Below are 27590 nucleotides of genomic sequence, written 5' to 3' on the forward strand. Positions count from 1 at the left end.
TGTTTGAAAGACGGGACTGAGCAAAGAACCATGTTCCCATACTGGGAATTTTTTCTCCAACAGCCACTACTCCAAAATTTGCTGCAGAGTATGGATTAAACTCCATGTTTTTCTTCTAAGCATAAGGACGTTTTAAACAAGCAGTGTATTTTTCTATGAGTATGGAATAAATTCATTTTTTCTGAGTATGCTGTTTGCAGGAAGGGAGCACTCTCTGGTTCTTGATAGAGAACAGAACAGCTTAAAAAAGATGCACTATCCAGCTCAGTGAGCTCATATTTATTTCTTTATATATTTCAGCCATTTTTCTATTTCTATTGCTAGCATATATCATTGTGTATAGAGGGTTGGAAATGGTACTGTTGTTTAAGATTTGGATGACTTTGGGGAAGATGGGATGAGTATTTCAACAGTTCCCCTTTGCCCCTGGAATATCTAGACAAAGAGAAGATCTGATGGTTCAGGAATGAAGGATGCTGGTAAGTGTGGTCCTTTCTCTGGTTGGAAAGGATGGGAATCAGGCCTGCTTCAGGAGACCCTCATCCTGGTCTGCTCCTCTCCCCCAGTGAGCTTTTGCCACATAAGCCCTACTTTCTGAAGTGTGGCAGCAGTCGTCTTCCTCCTCTCCTTCCCAGGGCTTTCTGTAGGTGTTACATATCCTACACAGAGCATTAGCTCTGCAGGTCAGATCATCTTGCTGCCCCTTAGTGCCTCACCCTAGACCCAGCTGGAATTTGTGTGCCTCCCCATTGTCCTGTCCCATGGCCTGGGAGCCCTGTCTCCTGAGGGAAGAGGTATTGTCTGCTTAACCCTATCAGGTGCTTTTCCAAGAGATGATCTTTTCCCTTTTAAAACATGTTTTCTGCCTATCCCTACAAACAAAATTTTCACTCCCAAACATCTGACAAGATGATGCCCAATTTCTGTCCCCTGTCCATTATGAATATTTGTCATCCTTCTGTCTTGGGGATGAATTATTTGAGTTGTTGACCTGGATGTTGAGTTGTCTTGGGAAGATGAGCAGGTATTAGACAAGAGCTTTGGTTATGGAGGGAAATGTTAACAAGTCCTGGTTGTTTCAAGCTGACATGTAGCAGAATAGGTTGAATTTGTGGCTCTGTGAGCAGATAGTAGGGACAACCTGCCTTTGCTTTCAGCTGTATGACCTTCTTCATCAAGCACTGGGTCCTGCCCACTGACAGGTAAACAACACACTCCTTACAGTGAAGGACAGGAGAAGATGTAATGTTCAAAAGGGATCCTGTTACCAACAGAGAAATAAATAAATTAATTAAAGAAAGCAAATGAGCTCTTGTAATTGTCTTATAAGCTCAGAAAATAATATATTTGGCATAAGCAAATACAGGGCTGAGTTTTGAAGGCTCATACCACAAATGACTAGTGCTTACATTAGGGTCAGTGCAGCTGAATGTCTGATGCTCTGGTCTCACCATTTTAAGAGCACATACAGGTGGGTGCCTGCACAGGGGAATTTCCTATGGCAAGAAGTATAGTGTGCATTTCAAAAGTTCCTGACTCTCCCTGCCTTTTCCCAGTAAGTGCCCGTTGCACCAACCCTGCTGGAGAAAAACAGGAACTTTACTAGTAGTCTTGGTCTAGTGTTTGCATAATTTGATCAGTTAGCAATAAATGGCTGTCTTTCAAGACTGTTTCCAGCTCCTCTGAGGCATACTTAAAGGTCAATGGGATGCTTAGCTAAGGTCAGTAGTGATTGAAAGATACAAAAGTAAATGAGCATCTCATAATATATCTGGCTGATCGGTGATATCTAGAAGACAATCCAAAACTGGAGCAGCTGCTTCAGGGAGAAAATAGCTCCTACACCAAGGCAGTCTTCTGCAGATAGCTGTGAACTCCCCGGGACAGACTGGCAGAGACCAACCCTGAACTGGAAACTGTGGGTTGGCACTGGTTGGGTGCTGTGTCTCAGCGCAAGGTGGGAGAGCAGGAGCCTGGCTGCAGAGCTCAGCCCTGCCTTCCTCACACCCAGCCAGCCTGCACCACAGGCATAGCACTTGGAGAGCCACAGTGGGGCAAGTAGATGCAATACTGTGTGAACTGAAACTCCCTCTTCCTTTCAATGTTTCTTCTTTGTGAATTTTTATTTTTTAAAATCGGTTTCTTAGACACAACAGCAGTCTGAGAAAGACTGTGGAGATTGTTTAAATCTACAGCTTGCTGTTATTTTGCCAACTGCTGTTTGTGGGCAACTAAAATGTGCTGAGAACTAGAAGACTCAAAGACTTGTTTCTGGCCTTTGACACTGTTATTTATTTTCCAGAGCATCATACACTGCACAGAAGAGAATATAAGTGAAACATTTAACTATGTAAAATGGCTAGGAGCAGTGTCAGAAGTTTGGATGTATTTATTTTCTAAAAATTAATTATGTAAAGGACAGTAGGAAAAAGCCTGTGTAGGTGTTCTGATTTCTAATTTGCCAGTATGTAACATTTTCAGGTAAAGCTTGTAATTGGCAATGGCTCCTGTGCTAACTCTTACCCCTATCAGGAGGATTTTGTAAGACAGAAAATCCTCCTGTCTCTGTGAGACTTTGGGTTGCCTCTAGAAGTTGGTGAAGTAGGCAATAACCAGTGGCATGACCAGCAATTTGGTGAGTGTGGGGTTGCACTGTTGTGAGTGAGAGGGGACAGATGAGGTGGTGAGAGAGATTTGGGAGAGCTTCAACAATGGAAGACCCAGGGAAAACCAGCTTTGTTCATGCGAACCACTGGACAGGCTGCTTATTTAAAAAGAGTTATTATAAATCCATATGTGTGTCAAACCACTTGATACATTTAGCCTCATGGGAAAATTCTACAAATTTCTCAGGAAGCCGAGTTGTATTCCCCTAAGCTCCACGGGTTGACACTAAAAGGTCTGTCATGAACCACCTCAGTGAGAGGCATCTGTTCAGGTGGGGCCAAACACTGCCAGCTCTAGTTGTCTTGCATGTCTTACACTTCCGAGGCTCAGTGAGTGGTGTGATGACCATAGCAGACCACCTCACCATTGCCAGAGACACACATTCAACGTGACCACAGAAATCAAGGAGCTGTGTTCTTCCTGCCTGCAAAGAGATTCACCAGATCAACAAATGGGTGAATCTGTTATTTGGTCCAAATATGCTGCTGCCATCAAACTCACCTTGTTACTTCATCTAGTCTGTGTGAGTGGTTAGTGATAAGTGGCAATTTGTATTGCTACTGACACACTTGCAGAAGGAGAAGATCACAATTTACATACTTTAAGAGGCTATGAGGTGGGACCCCTGTAGATGCTCAGGCATGTCTAGGCATTTCTGGTGGGTTTGGCAAGGACAGCAGGGGTGGGTTTGTCTACCTACAGGCCAGGTACTAACCATGCCTGCAAGAATTCACATTTGAAGAGCTTTACAAGTCAAGGACCAAGCAGCAATACAAAATTTCTTTTGCTATGGAAGTACTGTGTGGATCTCCTGGCTGACTTAATGATCCAAATTAATTGAAAATACACAGAAGAGTATTTGTGCCCAGTGAATCTCTCCAACCAGAGAGAAGGGTAAGGAATGCTTTATCAGAGATGACCCTGCTCAGGAAGGCAATGCTCTGGGATCATTGCTTCTCCCAGAATTAGACTCCAGGCATAGAAGCCTTAAAAATCACCCAGACATCTAAACTCTGTTTTATGGCGCTCATTGTCCTTTAAGTCTACAATCTCTTAGGATGGAACCCATCCTATTTCTATGTACATGCATTAAAAAAACCAACAAACCCTCTAAATGAAATTATGTGCAGCTTGGCATGTCTAGAGGGAGCCTCTGCACTGCAGAAAGTGGACTAGACAAATCCCAGCCCAAGGAGTACCTGTGTCATTTGGAGTACACTGAACACACTCTGGAGATGTAGGAAGGATGTCCTGCAGAGGCAGAGTCCCCAGCCACATGTGGGGAGCTCCCTGGCTGCTGCGAAAGGTGTGCAGGATGGGAGCAGTGATTGATAGTTAGCAAGTGTTTATTTTTGGCAAGTGTGAGCCAAGGTTTCCCTGGAAATAATTTCTAAAGGTCTAAGCTTTCACTTGTATAACCAAAGGCATGTGTACAAAATTTTCTTTTAGAGAAGAAAAATGTACATATAAGGTTATACAGTGAGATAAAGTTATATAGTGAATCAAATGGCTACTACAGAAAACAAAATTTTATAATAATTTATATACATTGTCATTACTTGCTGTAATGATTGACAGTTACTTCTCTGTCTTTGCAATGGACTAACTTTAGGGTAAGGCTATTTTTTATTCACTGTTTTATAACTTTGAAGCAACATTTGTACTTTTGCTGACACACAGATTTCCATGTCAATAAAAACTATGAAAATAAAAACAAAATGTGTTCGCTTCTTTTATTTTCCCTATCCCATGTATTTAATGCTATCAGATATATCTAATATAACTTCACATGCATATAAGATGTACAGGGAGATTCTTCTTCAGTTTGTAACATTAAATTGGTAAGAGGCTCAACTTATAGAAAATGATAAATATTCTCCTTTCTTCACTTGCTGGAAACACATCTTGGGAAAGTCAACCTTAGAAAAAAAATTATTGTAGGTCCTTATAAGATTGAAACGCAGATGCACAGTTACAGTTGAGGTTGGAGTTTTTGTCATGTATTTCAGAGCTGGGTAAGCCTATTGGCAAACAGAGCAAACCACAGATCATATATAGAGAAGGTAACAAACTGTCAGTTGGGTTTCTTAGCAATAATTGTTAATTTATAGAAATTTTAAAAGGATTATTGTATTTATTTTACTTTCTGATGAATGATTGTAGCTTTAATATTGTACTTGGAATCTTGTCTTTCTAACGTGCATACTGCTTTCCAGGAGAGGACAGTCCATACCCAGGATCAGTAATTTTCCATTACACTCTTAATCCAAGAAATATAGTAGGAAACTCGAACGTAAACACCAGGTTTCATGGGTTGGGCACAGCCAAGGCCCCAAGAGGTGACTCCATGTTGGACAAACTTATCTTGATCCAGACAGACTAGAGGTCCTCCACTGTCCCCCTAAACAGAGAAAGAACAGGATGATTTCATGTGGAAGGCACAGAAACAGAAGTACGTCTCATGTGAGGGCTGCACAAGTCATAAGGAAACACTGGAGTTCTAGGCAAAGAATAGTTCTCTGTGCATGTTGTTGAACACTTTTGTAAAGTAATCTCCACCACCCAGGTATTACATTTATTTTAAAATAAAGGGATTTGGTGAGAAGGAATCTGATTGCCCTTGATGACTTGACTGGCTGAGGGAGTTGGGGCTGTTCAGCCTGGAGAAGAGAAGGCTCTGGGGAGAGCTTATAGCGGCCTTCCAGTATCTGAACTGGCCTACAGGAAAGCTGGGGAAGGACTTTTCACCAGAGAGGGTAGTGATAGGATGAGGGCTAACAGTTTTAAACTGAAAGAGGGGAGATTTGAGTTAGACATCAGTAAGAAAGTAAGGTGCTGGAACAAGTTGCCTAGGGAGGCTGTGGATGCTTCCTCCCTGGAGCTGTTCAAGGCCAGGTTGTATGAGGTTTTGTGCAGCCTGGTCTACTATAAGGTGTTCCTGCTCATAGCAAGGGGGTTTGAACCTGGTGATATTTAAGGTTCCTTCCAACCTCAAACATTCTATGATTCCATGATTGTAACTTAACCTGCAATTCCTCCCTCCATCTGTCCTCTGATGCCTCTGCAGCATCCTGTTATTACTAGATGATCCAAGACCAAGTAAGTGAATGCATTCAAGCCATGGGTCTGAAGACATGAGCGCACACCCCTTGATGCTCTGCTAGCCCGTCACAGTGCTTGTGCTTAGGACAGCTGTGCAATGCTGGCAGTGGCCTTGACCTGCTGCCTGGAGCAGGCAGTTTTCTTTACAGGTAATTTATTTACAGGGTCATCTCCAGCTTTCAATAGAAGAAAGTTTCCATCTTGATTCAGCATGTTAAGCTTTTCTAAGCCCATTCATGTATTTAAAGAAACTGAAGAACTCAATTTCAGAACCTAGACTTTCAGGGAAAGCCTTTGTACCACACTTATTAGATGAGCTTTTGCTGGCTTCCATATACCTGGCTCAGGAAGCCATGTATTACCATGTGGGCGTAAGTTCAGGTTTCTCTGAAAAATTACCTGCCACCACTTCCTAGCAGCAAATAAGAGACCAAAGGAATTGCTGAACCCATGTGGCAGCAGCCCATGGCTAATTCTGAGCCTTAAAAGCCCATAAAGCATTCAATTTGAATGGGCTGACAACCAACTCTGATGCTCACAGACCCACTTACCTGACAGGTGTCTGTGCCACCATGAATATTCCCAGCACAGAGCTCATGTTTTTTTACTCTATTATTCAAAAATTCAGGGCGGTTGCATATTTTATTCTCAATTACGGGGAAACCAGTTTCTTTCAAGTAGCCATCACCACCAGTTCCTTTGCAAAGAGAAGCAAAACCAGAAGACAATAAATTACAAAGGTAAATAAACATCTTCACGAAACAAACATTGAGGTATGGATAAGCAGTAAAATAAACATACTGTTTATGCTCTATGCATATACTTTCCATGCATAATAAGAAGTTATACCAACATTGTTAAGCATTATCAGTATCATGGCACTTATCACACTCCACCACCCACCAAAATCCACACTGATCTGATTGACTTTCCTGCTCCCACAGTACAACCATATAGATCCAGTTCCCACTGATATTTGTGAGAGTAATTTCTAAGCCATTTTATTTGTCTGTGTCTGAGTTTTCTTTTCTGTAGAAAACAGGAGGCAGGAAGTAAACACAGCTGACAATGGCATGATGGGCAGCAACAAGGAGACAAAGAAAATACTGATGCACTTCTCAACCAAGACAGTGTGTGTGGTTTTAAAAATGAAAGTATATTTGAGTGAGATCTGAACCAGGCTGGTTGGGAGTAAAATCATTCAAAAGAATAAGCAAACTCACCTTCATGTGATTAAGAAATAATCTGAATCTACAAAAAAAAAATAAAATTCCTACTGACTGTGTAAAAGCTGACTTAGGAGAAAATTAGGGTGGACTAAGGTATAAGAGTTAGCAGCTCCTTAGGGCTGTGTCTCCGCTTTTAGTGTTGGGTTTACATTTACATGGCTCTGAGTGACTTGGGAGAATCTAAAACAGAGGGAGACAAAGCAGAGAAAGGCAGTACCTGATGAATTTTAATGAAGTTGGCAGGGATATAAGCTATCTTTTTTTTTTTTATCTTTTGGCAAAGAGAAAATACACTTTGTATACAAGTATATACCATTCTCCAGACACAGCTTTCAGATATGTTAACACTACCTCACCTCTTGTATCCCCCCAGCCTGTCACATAGCACTCCTCTCTTCCTCCTAACACAGCATATTCTTTTGGCAAACAAACTGGGATTACATGATTATTGATGATTGCTGGGCTGAAAGAAACAAACAGAAGTTTAATAAAGGGACAATCAATAACACATTTCCCCTTAACACCACCTTCTAGTTTCTAGACAGATTTTATATGCAGTCAGAGCCCAGGGCAGTCTAATTCGCCTTTTGGTGCAGCTCAGACTAGGCTCAATTAAGAAGTCACATTAATTGTGCTGACCATGCATCTGTTTCGGGCCTGTATTGCAGCCATGGAAATCAAAGCACAAGCACTGTATGTTCACATCTGCTTGTGGCTGTATGGACATACTCCTTTTGATTGCACAGAGTCTCAGCGAGAGTTTCTGATGAATGGAAACAGGTGGAAGAAGAGCCATACTGGGTATTGCATCAGACATTCATGCTATTTGCCTGCACACCAGACAGACCTGCTGAAAGAAGAAATCTCTCCCCACTGCATGGAAGAAGTATGGGGGACATCATGCTAACATTGCAGCCTTCAGTCCTCTTAACCGTATCAAGATAGAACCATGTAGGCAGGAACAGAGCGATAGCTCGTCTAGGCATTACCTCCTGCTACTCTACTGCTTCTGCCTCACATCTCAGCAGGCATCACCCAGTGTATTGCCAGCCTGGCTCACTGTCCCTAGCCCTCCTCCCCTCCCAAATGAGCCCTTTCCATTTCTGAAGCCCTGCAACTGAACTACCTTAGTTTTCACTGGACCTTCTGCAGAAAAGGAAGAAGAGAGGGTCTTAAATCACTGATTGAACAGAGAGTGTATAGATATACACATTTCCTCAACACCAGCACCCACTATTTAGTTAAGATACAGACAAACGTGTCCTATCAGAACAGAGGAACACTTCAGGAGAAAGGGTACCTGCTCAGTTTTAGCAGCGCGATGTCTGCCCCGCGTGGCTCCTTGAATAGTCTTTCAACATCTCGTTTTTGTACTGATTCCTCTAATGCTCTTTCTCTGTGTAATCCAAGGTATACTTTATATGCAGCTGGCCGTGAGGACCTATTGGAGATGATTGCACATGGTGAGCTGATGAACGTGCATCCAGAACATAGACCACTTATGGTACTATTGGACAGCTTGTTCTGTCAAAGCCCCCCAAAATAAAACCAGTTTGGGCTTAGACTTAATTTCTTAATCCCCTATTATGGCACATTAAATTAAGTTGGCAAAAGTTATCACTGTTAGTCTTCATTTGTTCAGTCAAAACTCTATTTAATGAATGCTGTATACACTTGGTCTCAACTGTTTGCAAACTGAGAGAAAGCTCAAGTTGGCTATTCAGCCCATTTTGATTCTCCTCTGATATTCTACCTGTGTAAAATTGTGCTGTTGGAGGCTGTAACAGATACTTACTTCTCTAAGCAGTGAGCAGCAGTAAGAACCCACTGTGGGTCTATCAGAGTTCCCCCACAGAAATGCAGGCCGTAACTGTAATAGAGCAGCAAGGCATGAAAAGGGCATTAGTTTAAGGCTGGGAGGTTAATTCTACTCTCGTTCATCAGGTAATCTTACTAACATGTGTGCATTTACAAACTACAGACATTCTGCATTTGTGTTAAGACTCAAGCATTCTACTTTTCTTGAACCATATTTTGTACAATGACAGTAGTGTTGTGTGGACAGTTTTATAAAGCCTTGTATGAAAATACCTAGATCTTTGTTCCTCACCAGTATTTTTACTACAGGAAGATCTTATGTGCAGTAATAGATACATGTTCAGAGATTCAGGCTTTTATCTAGCTGTGATCACAGTCAGAAAGCTCTGCAGCTGGCCTTGATTCCTAGTTTTGCTAATAACTTTGCCAGTAGAACCAAATGCTTACATGGAAGGACTGATTAAGATCTGTGCTAGCCATACTTCAAACTGTTGCTTCTGCTCGTTGTTGCTTCCATAGGATATAGTGACAGATGTACATTCATTCTACCTTTTAGTGAATTTTTTTCAAATTATTGTTGTATTGATTTCATAGTATTTATCACAAAACAGAGCATTCTTGGTTGTCTAAATGACCTTCTTTAAGACTAGCACACATACTGTATAGCCCTGAGAAATTTTTAAATTAAAATCAAGTTTAAAATGGTGCAACCACTTCTTGTAGCATCCTGTGAGAAGCAAAGGTTCCCTGAATGTGAAGTCTAATGTAACGGGAAGTGGCTGTACCTTGTCCGCAGACTTATTTGCCAAGGCCAGGAGTGTGGATGTGAAATACACCCAGCAACAATCCTTTGAGCACACAACTTTGGCCTGAACTTGGATTTTCCACACTCATACTGGGGAAGAGCTATAGCATAAGAAAAAAAAAAAAATCATCACTATAAGGAACTTTAGCATATTTGCTGTACATCTACTATACACTCAGGAAACTAGAAGATGAACCTGCTACATTTACCACTTCATCTTTTGATTCTCTGCAGGCAGTTCTATACCATGCACCACTTATATTTTATTAGGTTACCTTCATCTGAAACCCTTAAAATGCCTGGCAAATTTATTTCACATACACTTAACCAATGATCAAAAAATTACACCTGAATAGATCTACAGTCAGCCAGGGGAAGAAAACAGAGAGAAAGAAGAAAGAAATTCTCCCAACATCTTTAAATGTATTGTTACAGATGCCAGCAATGCAAAAGCTGCACTGGCAGCTGTTTGCAAACTAATCTTGGTGGTACAGCATGCAACATTCAATTTTGTCTGCTCTTATCTCAGGATCTTTTGGTACTTCAGATGTCTCTGAATTATTAAAAAAAAAAGGGTTGTTCTTATTTAGCCATAGGAAACTGACTGTTATTGACACATAATTTAGAGTTTGTCATCAGTAAAAGGATCTAAATAATTAAATTTAAGGCAAAAGCAACATTTTTTTTTCATTCTTTAGCTGAACAAAGAAGTTTACTAATTTTAAAGATACTGGATCTTCAAAATGAATACCTTAACCATGTGAAAATGCCATTTTTCCCTCTAAGAGTCTTAGCCCAGCATTTTAAATGCAGTAGTATTTTTACAGTTACAGTATCTGCACATTACAGAACAATTCAAAGGGGGGAAAAAAAAAGAAAAGAAGAAAAAAATTCTTGTTTGCTTCATTTTGGGGTTTTGATTAGAGCACATTTTCTGCTGTTCACAGCTGAGAGGATAGAACAGGAAGAGATTCACCCTTACTTTGAGTGGGAGCTACCTCTCCTCCTGGCATAGATTTTGCTGTTGCTAGACATGAATGGACTCAAAACCAAAATGCGGTAAAACTTTATCATTGAATACTCTGTTGCACCACCTTGTTCAGAGCACTGAATGGCTTGATTACTAGTTACAAAAACAAGGGAATTTGGTTAAATATTTAGGGCCAGATGCACTTTCCAGACATCTGACATGGCACAACTGCAGTAACATCCAGGACAGAACCAGAGCCACATGGCAGGGAATGCAAAAATTTTCCTGGGATAAAGGATCCCTAGCTCAGTCTGGCCACACACACAGTTATTCCAGATGACCAGGAAGGAGCAGGAGAAATTTCTGCAGGAACAGCCCTGTTTTGAAACACGTGGCAAAACCCTCATGAGCTTTGCTGGGCTCCAGGTACATCTTGTGCTGGGTCTGAGGCTTCCAAGGAGTAAGCACCATACTTAAGACTTCAGACACAGATTTTGAGCATCACTTGCCCATAGCTTTAATTTCCAATCTAAAGCCATGGCACAGCCTTAGATCAGTCTTTCAAATTAATCACCAAATGTCCTACAGTTGTCATAAAAGGTAATGGGAAAGGGAGACTCTAGTCTTTAAAGGAATAATTACGGCACTGGGGAATGTCACAGTACTCCCAGGCTTTTCTTGGGTCTGTTGTGTAGCACCAAGGTCCGTTCACATCTCCATCAGGATTCCTGCAATACTGTAACGAAGAATAAAGACACCAGCTATTAACCAGGGGACAAAATAACCCCCTTACCTACGCACATTTGAAAATAAAATTAAATTAAACTTGGGAAATATGTTTTACTTCCTTACTGAGAAGTGATTTCCGGCTCTTTTTTTGTCAAAATTTATTTCATTTTTCTATTTGCTCTGTGAGTTTAGAAAAAAAGATAATTCACTAGTGCAAGCTTGGACCTCTGGGCTCCTGAAAAGTAGAACTGGAGCTGGAATTCAATACCAGGTATGTGATGCCATCAGAGGATTGGCTAAAGCAAGCTCTAAAGTAATGTATCTGGAGAAAAAATAGTTCAAGCTGGCAACATCAAACAAGTTCTTTATATCACATACAGATTTTGTCACAAACCAGGTAAATGTCACATCTGGGATGTCTAGAGAACTATTGATGAGTACATGTGTTAGGACTAGGAAGATGAAGCTTAGGGGTGGAGAAAGACAGGATGGATCAGATTCAGGTACTTCTTTGTGTGATGGGCTGCAGCAGAAGTCGGAGGGATGGAGAGAGAAATAGTAGAGGATGTAGGCTGCAGTCCATCAGCTATACATATCAAGGAACTTGCACTGAACCTGACATCCCTCAGCATCTCACCTATCATCACCTGTTATGACAGAAACCTATGACCCCAAGGGCTCTTTCTGGCAGAGGAGGCAGAGACGCTGCCCGCAGACCAACTCCAGTTAGTCCTCAGCAATGAGGAGAAGCCAATGCCTATCTGAAGACTCTTGGCTGTGCTGCAGAAGCATTCAACAGAGCTTCTGGGTATCTGCGTGTCCCACAGAAGTACAGATTGCACGTAGTAACAAGAATTAGCATGATCTTGAACAGAATATGTTCTTGAACTGAACTGAGCAAAGTAAATTAATTTACAAAGACTGGCAGGAAATGCTTGCTGAGTGACCATGAAGAAGAAGGGGGAAGCTCACTTATAGCAAGTATTAAATGAACAACTGCTTACATTTTTTTCCAGGCCTGCACCTGGATGAGTCACAGGAGTGAAATAGTCATGGCTGTGAGGTTTCTGAGAACTCCACTCTTGACAAGTCCTGCCCCTTGCAGTTTTTGCTACTGTGCCACGATAGTCTTTACCATTACCATACATGCAATCTGTGAACAAAGAGGAAAAGGAAATTATTGTTAGTTCTGTGCTATTGGGCCACTTTCATACTGATGGTGATGAAGCAGTAATATATTTGAGGAAATTCTACTAGGGCTTACACATCCTGTATTATATATATACAAGGAAAGAAGGACAACACAATATCCGTGATGGCTAACAATCATATTTAATTTCTGTGCATTTTAAATGTTTCTTCATGATCATGAAAGTAATAAATTAAAGAAAATTCACTTGACCTCCTGTGACTCCAGAAACCAGGACCACAAAGACCATGCCCTCATAAAGTCTTGTCCTTATGGACACTGATATGTGTCCATTGCTACATTTTACAGTACGTAAAAAGCTGAGATACCTGTTCAGTTAAACTTATTCACCTTCTAGCCAGAAGAACTTGTCATAGCAAAAAGAAGAAAATAAATGGAAGCTGCAGTGTTCTAACCCTTTACTGCACAAGAAAGTTTCATCTGAATTGAAAAAAGCCAGCTGTCCTCTGGTGGGTGGGAAAGGGAGCCCTGGAAAACTGAATGCATGGCATGAGAAAATGTTTCTTTGGAACATTTGCCAGCAAAATGCCATCACCTCTATATTTGCTGTCATTGCCACTAGCTCTCCCACAGTAGCATGGAGACTACTAGCCAGCTGTTTGTGTTTCCAGTATTACCAGATGTAGTAGATAAAAGATGTGGTATTAATCTAAAAATCAAATGCAGAAACATTCTACATGGAAACTCATAAAATTAGGAGATTGGATCCAGTATTATAGTAAATTCAGTCGTTATCTGTATTTCATCATTAAATTCTTAATGATGTTTTCATAAAAACAGCTTGCTTGTTATGAGCATTTCTGGAGGAAGTAGAAAGTATTCTCACCAGAATTTGGTTCCAGTGTTGTCTGAGGAGGTTTTGGTAAAGTCACTGATCCATGGTCACCACACCTCTTCAGGTTGCAATACTCCCATCTCACACTGGGGTCGGTGGTGTAGCACCAGGGGCGACTGTCAGCATCTGGGTTTCTGCAATAATTCTGCCTCAAGTCCCTAGAAATGTAAACAGATTATATTCCCACACATAGCACTGCTCTGAGGAGAGCTTGAAAGAACATTTTAGTTAGCACGTATGATTTGTCATGTATAGTGTGCAACATAAATCCTTTTTTCAGCATAAAAAAAAAAAATCAAGAAACATATGGAGAGTACTTCAATACGTCAAATACTTATTAACTGATCAGTGTTCATGGTAGAATACAATTTAAAAATCCAGATAAGCAAATACACATACATATATTAAAGATAATTCCTTTTACTTTTTCAAATACGCTTTAGCTTTTAAGAAGATAGAGTTTGTTTTTTTTTTTCATTTTGGAATAAATAAAAAAAAGATAAATATTAGAAGTAAGAAAATAACCCATCTCTTCCTCACTAGGCAGCAAAGTCTTAAACTCATTAATAAACTATTGTGTAAAACCAGTTTATCTCAGTATAAGGGAAAATTTATGATAAATCCTGATTCCTTTAGAAACACTGTAGAAGGACACAGTTAATTAGTCTAAAACATAATAGTGACAACTGCAGTTCGTTTCAAGATGAGGTTAGTAGAAAATGTTTCCACATTAAAAAAATTTTAAAAGGACATTATTTGTATCAAGTACACTCCCTTTCTAGCCTTAAAATCATTGTGTTGTAAAGATGATGCAAATCAAAACGAATTCCTGAATGGTCATTGTCCAATGAAACAGGGAACTGGGAAATTGACATACGCATTGGGGAACTGTTCTGCCGTTTTATTGTGTCTGTGCGGTGACATCGAGCTCCAGGCTTGACATTTCTTTCCCGAGAGAGTGAAAGAGGCTGTGCCGCGGTAAGTCACACCATTGCCTTGATAGCACTCCTCAGCAATTTGAGCCTGCTCAGGCACATCAACAGCTGTAGTGAATAACAGAAACCAGTCCCTTGCATCTTAATACTTTGATATTTACCCACGAACACAGAAAGCCAATAGAAAACAGCAAGGCAGAGCATCTCACTGACCACCACAGCACACTCTCTGTAACAGAGTCCTTCTCAGACTGTAGACCAAAAGGAAGATTTCCAAAAATATTTGTAAAAAAATTATGATATGCTAGGTTAAAAGCACTTGTGCATCAATTTTACTGGCATGCGTGGGGATTTATTTCAGCTAATGATCCAAATAGTTCACATATGGATCAAAAGTCCTTCAGAGTAGGGGAATGTCTGCGGCTTTGCCACAAATGTTTGTGTTGAACAAGCTTGCCTTGTGCAAAGAAAATTTTCTTTTGATTGCTTTTTATGAACTCTTTGTTCAGTGCTTTTAAATTATCTTAGGTTTTGCTTTGGACTGAGTTTTTCAGAAGCTGGTATGTAAAGCTAATTAACTTTTCCATGAAACATTAATAAAATTTAGAGGTGGAGTGAACCAGCACTTGGCCAAAGGAAAAGACCTCCGTTAACTGCAGTGTTTTCCTGACCCAGGTCGGTAGATGACTTGAAAACTTCTGAACTTATCTACCAGACTGAACATATCTGCCTGGGCTCCACACCAAGCTCAGGAACTCAACTGATACATAGAAACACTGAGAGTGACAGCAGCAATCCAGGTGAGCAGTCACCCAAGGTTTTGCAATAATAAACTGCAATGACTCTTCAACTCCAGATGTCTCCTGTTGTTCTTACCAGGGGTCTCTGGCTCTGCCCCATCACAAGAGGGGATGGTGCAATATTCCCACCGGGCAGTTCTGTTGGTGGTGTAACACCAGGGCATCTTCTCACCATCAGGATTTCTACAGTAGTTTTCCTCTAGGTTCCTGAAACAGAAAACTTGGCTAAGAAAAGCCTGTCACAGAAACCTAGTATAGGTTATGAGCAACAGAGAACAACAAAGAAACATCTTGTTGCTTAGCTTGTTGCTGTATTTACTGGTGGGAAACTCTGCTGTCATTTACTGATGCCTTTTACTAGCTGAGTACTTGCAACACACTGGTGTTTTGGATGTGCTGCACCAGACACCTTCTAGATTGATGGCTGAAATTAGAGATTGTATTTCATGTAGTTCTTTGAGGCCAAGAGCAGCAAAGCAGAAACACAGAGTGAAATAATAACTTTGTAACATTTTTGAAGAAAAATGGGTTAAATCTGTGCCTTGGCATTGGTCACCAATACTGAATAATGGAGTGGTTTCACTTACTTGCAGGGATAGTTTTCAGGAGTGCGAGCATGTCTGTGAGGAGACTGAGAGCTCCAGTGCTGACAGGTATTTCCTGATTCAGTAACAGATATTGTGCCTCGATAGTCTTCTCCTCTTCCTGATAGACACTGTCGCCCTGGAGCAGGAGCTGGTGGAGGTGTAGCTATTGCAGAAAAAGGAACTGAATTTTAGCAGTGTCTTCTAGACATAAAAAAACAAAAAACAACCAACAACAAATACTTTGAGCTTTATAATTAAGTGGAATTTTAGCTTTCTTTGCAGGCAAGGTTTAAAGACCAAAATGTTTGGAAATTCCAAAAGGCAGAGAAAAGATCTAAAAAAAATATAATAATCTTAACTTCTTTTTTGTTTCCATTTTAACATCTTCACAGACTACCAGAAGGGCATTTGCCCCTTTACAGCAGTCAGGATACAACACAACCAAGCCCCATCAGAACAAAGCTGGAGAGTGAACAAGTGGTAATACTGTGAGAAAACTGAGGTGAAAGTGGCAGGCCCATCAGTGATAGCTACAGGTTTAGATGTAGACATAAAGGAGATGTACTCTGACTGGTACTAGAGAGTTAGAGAGTTAGAGACAGCAGGGATGAAGACTGGTGAAAAGCCCCAAGGAAAAGTATCATGACAAGGACAGGCCTTTAGTGGAAAAGGAAATTGAAAAAGTGGAGAATTGATTTGGAAGTACGAAACAAAAGCCAAAAGGTTTTCAGGAAGAGTGACTCTGTTTGGAATCAAAAGTGGAACATCAGAAGAAACTTCAGAAATATTTGGTCATGGAAAAACACATCACGGAAGAGAGATGTGCTCCAGGTAATATCATTAGAAATGCCCAAGACAGAAATGTCTAGTCTCAAAAGGGCTATCAGAGGTTAATTTCAAAGTGTTTTTTTTTCTGTTGTTTTTTTGTTGTTGTTGTTGTTGTTTTTTGTTTGTTTGTTTTCTTTTCTTGGAGATTAAAGTCTGCAGTCTTTCATTCTTTATTTAAACTTGGGGCCTCTTCTATTTGTTCTAGCTGCTTCCATCACCCTGAGTAGAAGCTGTCTAGATGTCTTTGTGTCTAGATGTCCTTGTCTAGAAGTCTAGAAGTCAGACTCACTGCAACGAGGAATGTCACAATATTCCCAGCGTTTAGTTGGGCTGGTAGTGAAACACCAGGGCCGAGGTTCACCATCAGGATTACGGCAATAATTCATCTTCAGATCCTTCTCTGGTAAGCTGAACAGAAAAATAGTAAAAAAAAATAAATATTACTACTGTCTGTAACAATTACTCTGTCCATTGCAGGGTGGTCTTTAGGCCACCCTTGAGAATAAATAACCCATTGTAGAGTTTGACTCACTTTTCTGGGAGGTATCCATGAGAGTGAGGCTGCTGGGAGTCCCAGCGCTGGCACTCAAGCCCAGACACCGTAGTTGCAACTACTCCGTGGTAGTTTTCTCCACTGCAGTGCATGCACTCTACTATAGGAGCAAGGCAAAATGAGGACAAGAAAGACAGAAAGTCCCTGAGGAACTGGGCCATAAACACTCATACACATGTCACATGAAACTCAAAAGGCTGAAGGATGGTCTTCATTTCATCTTCAACTAATTAATTGAATTTATAGCATTCCGTTAAAAAAACTTCCAACATTATAGGCTGTATTTTTTAAAAGAGCTGAATCCAATCTACTAAGCTATAATTATGTAAATGCACCCATACAATATTTTTTTTTTTGTATAGGGGAAAAAAGGGTTTGTAAAGGTGTTTTGTGGGTCTTCCTTGTTGATGTTTAAAATGTCTTTGAAAAGTTTCAGGTTGAACTAAACTCAAGTTTGGAACAAATACTTGATTACAACTGAAATTATCTGAATAACTTCATATTCTTGAACATATCTTCCAAACAAGGAATGAAATTTTTGCTTTTATCCTGACCTTCACACTCAGGGATGTTACAGTAATCAAATCTTTTGGCAGGATCTGTTGTGTAACACCAGGGTCCCTTTTCATCATTGTCAGGATTTCTGCAGTAGTTTTCCTCCAGTCCTGCATTGGGATATTTTTCAGGTGTGTAACTGCAACAGAATTCAAATGTGATTAGAGAAAAAGGAAGACATCCCAATTGCTCAGCTGAATACTCCAAATGTGAAATCTTTATTTGAGGAGCATTTTTTAGTAGCTGTTAAATAGAAGTCTCCTAATTGCTTCTGTGTGCGATTGCTGAAGAATTATAACTGCCATAGGTACTGTCTTGGGGAAATACGGTTCCTCTAAGGCCAGGCACATCTTTAATACTTGCATTTACTCCAGATGTTTATAGTTTCCAGTAACTTTTTTTCTCAGCCAAGGTACTTTTTGGTGTTTAGAGAAAAGTCTCCTCTGGGACATGTTCCCTGGGGAGGTATTTGCTGAAATGGGAGGGTTCTCCATAACCTGAACGCTGTGCCATCTCAATAGAAGGTTACTAAATAAACTCAGTTTGATATTTTTTGATTGAATAAAAAAAACCTTGACCTGCTAGTTTTCTATGGATTCACTGATAAAATGATGTAGTTCTATCTCATCTGCCACGTGTTATTCCTTTAGCCAAAAGCATTTCTTGCCCTGGTGAAATTAATGGAAAATTCTTACTTCAACAGAACCAGGTCCTTCCCTGTCAAGCCTCTTGTTAAGGTAAGGGTGACAAAACTTAAATACAACTGACAATACCCATCTTTGCAGGACTCTGAGTTTCAAGTCAGATTAGAGAATTATCCTATTCAGGATAAATTTCAGTGTGCTAGGTTAACAGTCAGAGTGCTAGGATAATATTGGGATTTGATGACTTTAAATCTCTTTTCCAACCAAAATTATTCTATGATTCTATTCTATTCTAAGTGTAGGAAAATATTTTGTACAAAGACATTGAACACTGAATAAATTGCTTATAAGGCTACTTAGCACATATAAATGGCTTAGCAACATTTCAGAAAAAACACCTAAATATATATGAGAAGGTCTTACTTTGGTTTATGAGGTGCATTATCAGACCACTTCTGGCATGGCACACCATTCTCAGTTTTAGCTTCTGTTCCTCTGTAATCCACCCCTTTGCCCTTCTTGCATTCTAGAAGGTAAACTGAAATCATATGCTCTCAATTAACCAGTAACACATCAATTTGTTTTATACAAAATCCATTTTCATGCTCATACATTTAAATAGATTTGGTCACATTTTTACTTTCTTATGCCATTAAATTGACAGCTCACTCTGTAAAAGCCTACCAGTTATCTGATGTTTAAATTGAATTAATTAGTATTGAAAAATCTGTGTGAAAGCCAGAAACCTCCAAACCAGTATTCCAGAGAAATGTGTAACAAAATGCAGTTCTTTTGAGAACATACTATAGTAGATTTAAATAATAAAACATGCCTTTAGCATTTAAATATGCACTCAAACTCTTTTCATTGTCTCCTATGATGTTATTACAGTTACTCGTAGTAATTGAAATCAAACCTTTAAAGAGAACCACCTGAATTCAGTTGAAGATGACAGCAGGACAGAATCCCAGATGCATACACTCTTTACCAGGTAAAATAGGCAATTTTTTTTTAAGTTCATACAAATATGGATTACATTGCTTCGTTAAAGTTCACTATGTTATGAATGAGAGTTAATTAATTTACGATATCCTAAAACAATCACTCTCTTCTGTACAATATAAAATGGATAGTTTGTTGAAGGTGCATATCAATCTATTTTTGTACTCCTAGATTTTGGAACTCCATAGTACTTTCATGGAAAAAAGAAAAAGGAGGAGTGAAAGAATTAGTAATGAAATCCTGTCTTCATGTAAGTCAAGGGGAATTTTAATGCTGAATAAATGTGGGTTGTGTATCAGTAGCTTTTAAAGCATTTAATAGTTTTAGATATCATTAAATTAAATAAGAAATGAACGCTCAATTATGTCACTTTTTTTTTTTTTTTCCCCCAGGAGTAAAGAGCAACCATGACCCCATTGCAGCCTTTAAAATTTTCCTGGAAGGACTGAACCTTTCCCAGCAAAGAATGGGCGACTGCCAGAGAACAGCAGGCTTAGCAATGGGCCTGATCTAGACACATTCCCTCAGAGCTTCTCTAGCAGCAGTTTTGGGACAGTCACTGCCAGGCAACTTATCCTCTGCCTTGGAAAACTAACCAGGAAACTCATTTAACATTTCCTTATGCACAGGGCATATTTCATCAGACAGTGCCTCCTTTCTAGCTGCAATGAAGCAAGCTGTCTCTTAGGTTGTGACCTAGCTTGTCTTGGTGTTTTTAAGTAGTGTTCAAATCAGACATTTGTGGACACCCAGTTTTGCTTCAGCTTTTCACAGCATCAAAGTTATATCAAAGTTGACATACAAGCAGAAGATTAACATAAATCTGGGGAAATAGTGCTGTTTGACACACATCTGTCTTGTCAAAAGTGAAAAGAATTAGTATTTGAATCTGAAATAAAGTCCAGCTCTTCTGGTGGCTGATAGGTAGGTTAGATCTGAATTTATAGATCTTCCTTTAGACATGTCTTTATTTCAAGGCATATATATTGGCAAGTTTACACTAAAAACTTAGCTGGAAGCCATTTGGATACCTCAAACAATTTTGCAATAAATTCACATTAAAAACCTCAAAAACTGAATCAGTCAAGTGCTGACTCTTTCTGTTTGCATAAACTTTTGACCGTTTATATAACCTTTAGGCTGTTGGTTTTTTTCTGTCTGATGACAAATAACCAACTTAGATCCCTAAACTAAGCCCATGTCTCTTGAGTTAACCATTTACAAACAGATATATGGATAACAATTCCCAAATGTTAGCTTTAATTCTTATTACCTTTTCCGTATGCCAGGGAAGGTTAACTTTCTCTTTTATAGCACATAAGATAGAAAAAACATTTTTTAAAACTGTGAATTTTATACTGTGAATTGTCATCCTTTTCTTTGAACACAGTGTTAAAAAGCAGTTAGGTCTCATCAAGTAATTACTTAATCTGAAAAAAAAATTCGTTTCAGTAATAGTATTGCAAAGCATCCGGGCATGTGAGAGGAACTATCAGGACAGCAGCAGCTGTTGGAGAGAGTGGTGTCACCTGCCTGGGTAAATGCTACATTTTCCCTTCTGTTCTGTAAAAATAGATTAAATTATTGTCAACATTAGAATGGACACATAATTATTTGAGACTGTCTGCAAATGAATAGGCCTTGTTTTTCATGTTCATGATACCTAGGTCCATCTTTTGTTTTCTCTAAGTAGATGTGCAATTTTTTGACTTTTCCATTACATAAAACTACAGATTTTCACACCTTACTGAATGGGTTCTGTTTTTCAGCAAACTAAAATCCATGGCTATAACCTCAAAAGGCTTGAAAGGATGCCATAACAAATCCTTACTGTATATTGCAGTATTCCCATCCAGTTTCTAACTTCAGCAAATTCAAGGGATGTCTCAAAAATAAACCAGAAACACAGTCTAGCTCTTGAGCACAGTACTGAAGCAAAACCAGTAGAGATTATTTACATGGAAGTTATTTGTTCAGTCTTTAAAATTTGCTACTTAGCAATTGATCCATTCTGTTTTTCTTTTACAATGGAAAATGCAGAAGATTTCTTGGCATTACTTAATCATGAATCAGAAAATTCCCAGCAGCTTCTGGATAGATATATAAAAAATCTTATGTTCAATACATTCAATTACCTAGCAGTTTTATATATATATATATATAAAAAGAAGCAAGCAAGCAAGGCAGGCAAATGGCTGTAGCCTTCAGAAAATATCAGCCTGAAAAGGACCCTCAGTGGTCTTTGGTCCAAACCTCCATAAAAACATGGCCAGATTCTGAGCTGTCTGAGGCTGCTGAAGCTTTGCCCAGGCAATATCTGAAAGGGCAAAGGCTCTACAGCCTCTCTGGGCAATGTGGTCCAGAATTTACCCACTCTCCCTGTGAAAAATTATTTTCCTTAAATCCAGTGTCTCAACAAATCTCATTTAGATGCTCAGCTGCAAGCCAGCTAAAGCTATTGAACTAATACACAAAATCTTCTCAGAGGTGCTATAAACATAACATTATCTTAACTCAGAAGCCTTTGCAGGCCAACAGGGATGCAGTTTTCTGGGCATTATTGGTATCTACAGTTTGGTTATTTGGATTCTTGACTTTTGGTTAGAAACTGACTTACTGAAACCATTGCCTGATTTGCAGCAGCTGAGAACCTGGTTTATTTTTTATGCACCTTTCTTTGTTGGAGGAGATCAACTTCTTGGTAGATACTATATTTTCCAATTTCTGAATGTACTCAAAGGCATTAAGTTACAAATCTGAAAGGCAATGTTCAGGAAGTCATTTAACACAGAACAGTAGTAATTCTAATCAAAGTTTATCACATCATCTTATATGTCTGAATGATCAGAAAAGAGATCTTTTCTTTCTTGTGTATTAGTAAAGTCAGAGAACTACATTACATTAAATATAAAACACATTCCTTCTTCCTTCTATATAGCAAGACTTCAGTGTTTGATTATATAATTCAAAACTAGTCTTAAAACCCAACCTTCTTCTGCAACTGACATCAGATGACACATTTTTTAAATAAATTATAAAAAAATTGGATAGTTGCAATTTCTTAAAGACAGATTTCCTATTTTCAGAAAGATTAAGTGATCCAATATACTTAAGTCACATAATCCTCATCTGTGACAGAATAGAAATAAAACATGCACAAAAGAAGAATATAAAAATTCACCACATCAATTAATTATACCATAAATATATAGATTAGGATAAAAGTTTAACCAAATTCATTAAATGAAGAGCACAGACATAATATAATTACATACCAATACTATAGAAATAGGTAATTTTTATCTGAAATATTTAATATTTCTAACAACATGTGCAACTAAGACGAAATTGAATTGAGTCCCACTCACGTAAATTGAATTTTCTTTAGTGATACAAATTAAATTATTTGGTAGTGCTACCAGTCTTCCAGTGGGCAAGGATCTGTCTCAGAAATCACTGTCAGAACACGTAGCTCTTCCTAGAACCCTCAGCAGAGGCAGAGAAGATGAATCTAGAGGTTATTGGCTGGGTTAAAAGGAGAAGGGACCCTTCAGCACCTCCCTTACTCTCAGCACCTTCTGCATTGCCCGAGCAACAGTGCTCTTACCCACCTTGTGGGCCTTAGGATTTGGGGAGCAGGAAAGATACAGGAGCAACCATCTGGGAAAAGAGACTGGTAGCACTGCTACACCAGCAATGTGGCAAAAACCAAGTGTTAGGTAAGGGCTGACCCACCTACTTTGTCTGACCCCATAAAGGCTTAGCAAGAGGTTTATGTGAGTCCCACTGGAAAAGCGTATCTTAGTGAAATAATACTAAAAAGACATAGACATACTTCTTTTTTCATAAAGAACCGCATTTGTTCTTCTGAATAACACTGCTGTTTTGGTGTTCTCAGCCAGTGTTATACACTGCTGGTCTTTACTGGTGAATAAGAAGGCCCTGTTAAATTAAGAGGAGAGAGCAATGTAAGAAACAGCTGAACATGTGCATTATTTTCCTAAACAACTTTTTAACTCTTCAGTTGTAATTTTAGCAAGCACTGCGCTTCAGGGATATTTGAGTGCTGTTTCACAAATCACTGAGTATTGTAGCTCCCATTTTCAGTGGTGACTTTGACTTTTAAATCTTTGTATCACACCTAGGTTGAAAGGGAGCTACATGAACAAATTGTGACAAGGGATAAAAAAGAAGGTTTATAATTTGCCATAGACTCCACAGAACATACTGGAGAGGAGATATGCACTAGGGACCTTAAACTTACTTTTTAAAAAGTCGGTTAGTGGTCTGTCAAGAAGCAAGACATTCTACAGTATTCAGCAGTTGCCAAGGAGCAGGTAAAACACAACAAGCCAGAACCTGAAATTACCTTGTGATAACTGTTCAGAGTCATTGTATGTGAAGCAATAGAAGCACTTTGGAAAACACAACCATTTATCTTTTCAGCAAGTACCTAGCCTGCAAGTCTGCAGAACTGGACTGGATGGTGTAACCTTTACAACAGCATCTAAGAAAACTCCTGACAGGTTAAGTAAGTTCTAAGGCTAGCTTTTCTTAACCAAAAAAAGCAACAACAACGAGGCACTCAGTGGGTGTCTCACTCAGCTGTCCTACATTTCCAAGCAATAATGTATGACACTTTATTGCAAAAGGAGTGCAAGAGCCTTAATAAAACCATGTCAAGTCAGTTTTCAGTGCTCTAATCTGTGCATCAAGATACCATGTTTTCCAATAAAAACTCAACATAATTTTCTTGATTTCTCCATTTCTGCTCTCTTCATCTGTATGTCCCTGACATTCTGCATCTATACATTTTTTGTTTTTCCTTCAAATCTCAGACACACATACTCCTGACAAATCCCTCAAAAATTCATACCACTGATAAATAAGGCAGATTGTTCAATCATCTGCAATGAAAGATATATACGAAAACCAGTGGAAATTACCTGCAAACAAATTTGTTTTCAGTTTCACATTGCTCTGCACATTCTTCTTCACTATTTGCCTTATAAATTTGCTTCCTTGGGTTGAGCAGCCAAGCTCCCTCTGTTCTCACATAGTTGTCTAGTACGTCTCCTTGCACTAAAAGGAGAAAGATAAAGAGATAACAATGCTCACATGATTTATTTCCAAGTCTCATGTAAAATTCTTTGCCATCTAGTTGAGTAACATCATCACTTAATTGCTGGAATAATTGGATTAATGGTGACAAAAATAGGGGTAAATTTTGCCTTCCTGGTATGGTTAAGGGCAGCATCACTGAAAACTTCATGTAAGGCAGGACAGGGAAGTGGCTTGAACAGTGCTTTGTATCATTCTGGAAGTCATAATAAGTAACACAAACCTAGGGTATAAAGTGATGGGAGCAGAAAAGATGACCCAAGATGCAAGAAGAAATGAGGTGTTTCACTTTACCACTAAAGACAATAGTGATTGCTCATCCTTTGGGAGAAATGGGGCTCAGGAAGGATGTGAAACAATGACTGTTCATTGCTGATACCTACCCACATGGAGCAATCTCAGTTTTATCAGTCACCTCATAGCTGCCTCTTTTCAAATGCTCTTTTATAACTTTTGCAAAAGCTCTCTATTGAACTTACTTAGTAATCAAGGAAGCAGATGTTGCCCTCCATTGCAGTGGATTAACACAAGATATTAAACAGGTAAATAAATTCACCTAGCAACTTCTGAGCTACTGCTGCAAGTGAAATACATAGGATGCTAAGAAGTAAAGCTATGCTTAATGGTAAAATAAAAACATGTTCAAGTACAATCGTTCTTGTAAAGGACTTTGCCATTTAATATTTTCTTTTGCTGCTACAGCTGTGAAACCTTTGACTGTTTAGCTATAGCTCACAAACCTGTGACTTTCATGACTTCCAGCTGCAGGATCACAGAGTTGCATGAGTCTTGTGCTCTCTACAGTTCCTTTATCAGACAAGCATATGATCCTACTGGCAAATATTTGACTCTGGGAGTTATCCATTCTATGTGGTTTCAACCCCAAACAGATGGCTGGCCTGCTGTCTTTGCAACACATCTCAGTCCTGCTCTGTGCTCTGATTTTGTGCCTCGCTTCATGCAATTGCTGAATAAAAGGCATCCAGGGTATGAACCAGACCCTGGCTTCCCACTCAGGGATGACAGTCATGCTGAAGAGAGGAACTTCTTCTTCCTTTATCTCTTTCTGACCCTTTTTTTTCTCAGCCATAGGCTAATGCCATTGGGAGAGACAAAAAGCAGCCTGGTCCCACCCAGACCCCCAGCCTGCGACTGGGAGGCTCTACAGGGATGGTCAGTGAAATGTCTTTCAGGAAGGCAACTACTCCTCCTTCATGCTAGCTCAGCCTGCAGCTGAGTATTTTCTGTAAGATCATTTTGCACCCAGAAGACGGAGCTGAGAAAACAGGCCCAAACACCAATTTATGCTTCCTCTCGTGCCATTGCAAATCCAGAGGAGTTACTGGAGGGCTTTTTCTGCATGTAAGTAGGGAAGAGTTTGGCCCAAAGGGTGGACAGTTTAACAGTATGCATGAATGAAAAGGATAGCTGCTAATAAAGAAAACAAAAAAGAAAAAAAAAAAAAAACAAGAGGATACAATAAGATTCCATGTGGCAGGCTCAGGAATCACTGATTCCATTACTTGTTTCAAAAGAAAAATGACATTAAGAAGAAATAAGTTTTGAGAGAAAACATTAAACTAGGTTAAAACAATATCATAGGGGTTCTGCAATGCTCTCCACAAGGACAAGAAATTCAAGTAAAGAGTTCCTATTCTGATACAGCTTCCATGCAACCTTAATTCTGTTCTGTTTTGACACCTTGTAATATTGTAATTACAATTGCAGCATTTGATTTAAAAAATGTTGACAGGGTCAACATTTATTTGAGTAATAAAAATATTTTCCCCCCTTTTCTACTATAATTACATGACAAGGCATAATACTTTAGTGACGAAAATAAAAGAAAATAAATATACACAGGCTGAATAAAAATGCAACAATTTTTATTACTACCACTTTTATTACATCTATGGAATTTTTCAGTGTTAGAAAGATGTATTACTGCCTTATTCAGAAATGCAAGTATTTACCACCATCTGATAAAGGATTTGCAAATAAGAGTGTTGCAGGCAAAAGCCCCAATCTTTTATTTTCCTCCCCTGTATGAAATTCTTACCTATTTGAGAAGATTATTTTATTTTAATGATGTCTTTCCTCTGCAAAAACAAAGCTTAGAAAATAGAATTTAAATTAAGATGATCATTATTCAAATTAAATAATATCTAGATTTTTCTTCTATGCTGAGCACTTCTCTAACATTTCTAGTGAAAATCTACCCATACATTTTTCTGTTACCTTTTGTATATATTAGAATTACATGTGTAAAATGCTTGTGTGTTATGGGGTGTTTTTTTATATGTGTTGGCATACTCAGAATCATGTTTTTAATTGCAACCACAACAGGCTGTGTAGTCATAGAAAAGGCCTGAAAGAAGATAAGCCATCTGAATCCCACAGTTCATTGAAGTTTAAGGTTTTCAGGACAGAGAATATATATTAAAATTTTCTGTAAAAATAACCCTCTACTAAACCCTGTAAAGAGCCTTACACAGTTCTTGTATGTTACGAATTATTTTACACTATATTCCACAAAAATAGTCTTGCAGCACCAAAAATACTGCAGAAACTAATACTGAGCAGATTTTGGCCTCCCTATCACATGGAAAGAGTAATTTCCTGTTAAGATTGTGATTATGAAAAGGACTGAAACTCTGTAGTGCATAGAACATTTTTTCTTTTCTTTTCTTTGTGGTTTTGTTTTTCACAATGACTACAAATTTTAAATCAAAGCAAGAATCACAGTACTTGGCAATAACAGAGAAAAGAAACAATACTAGTATAAAAAGCTGCTGATAAAAAGCCCTGCCCATAACAAGCCTTCGCTAGGCTGCTTTCCAAGAGTGCGCCCATTTCTGGCCTTGAGGTACATTCTCAGGGAGCCCTTAGCTCCCTAAACAGACACCGAGGCCATTGCTTTTCTGATGTCTCTAAAGAACACAACACTGGAGCTATCATAGCTCTTGCTTTGTTCAACAGCAGCTCTCTCTGGTCAGTGAGCCCCAACTCCAGGTAAGCGAGATCTGGGGACCTGCCTTCACCAAATGGAGCTTGAAAGCATTTGGCTTCCATATCACCCAGGCAAGCAGAAGGCAAAGGAGTCTTACCTGAGCTGAGCAAGAAAAGAAAGAGAAAGGCAGCTTTGCTAATCTCCATTGTGGCCCAGCTGGCGGGTGCTGGAGGTTGTGTGTGCTGGTGCA

General features: G+C 39.1%; 1 protein-coding gene across 1 annotated transcript; it reads right to left on the reverse strand.

Moving 5' to 3' along the window:
- Positions 1-4789: 4789 nt before the first annotated feature.
- PLG (plasminogen) lies at positions 4790-27590 on the reverse strand. Its single transcript, XM_009999991.1, has 19 exons — positions 27498-27590; positions 24216-24351; positions 23105-23211; positions 18691-18805; positions 17623-17762; positions 17048-17168; positions 16805-16923; positions 15688-15850; positions 15177-15307; positions 14243-14408; positions 13357-13523; positions 12325-12473; positions 11234-11327; positions 9602-9722; positions 8794-8868; positions 8299-8439; positions 7355-7461; positions 6321-6466; positions 4790-5068 (listed from the first exon to the last, which is right to left on the reverse strand). Exons 1-19 carry the CDS (start codon positions 27544-27546, stop codon positions 4907-4909), a joined length of 2409 nt encoding a protein of 802 aa, XP_009998293.1. The 5' UTR covers positions 27547-27590; the 3' UTR covers positions 4790-4906.

This window comes from Chaetura pelagica, unplaced genomic scaffold, assembly GCF_000747805.2.
Source record: "Chaetura pelagica isolate M959 unplaced genomic scaffold, ChaPel_1.0 scaffold135, whole genome shotgun sequence".
Classification (NCBI taxonomy): Eukaryota; Metazoa; Chordata; class Aves; order Apodiformes; family Apodidae; genus Chaetura; species Chaetura pelagica.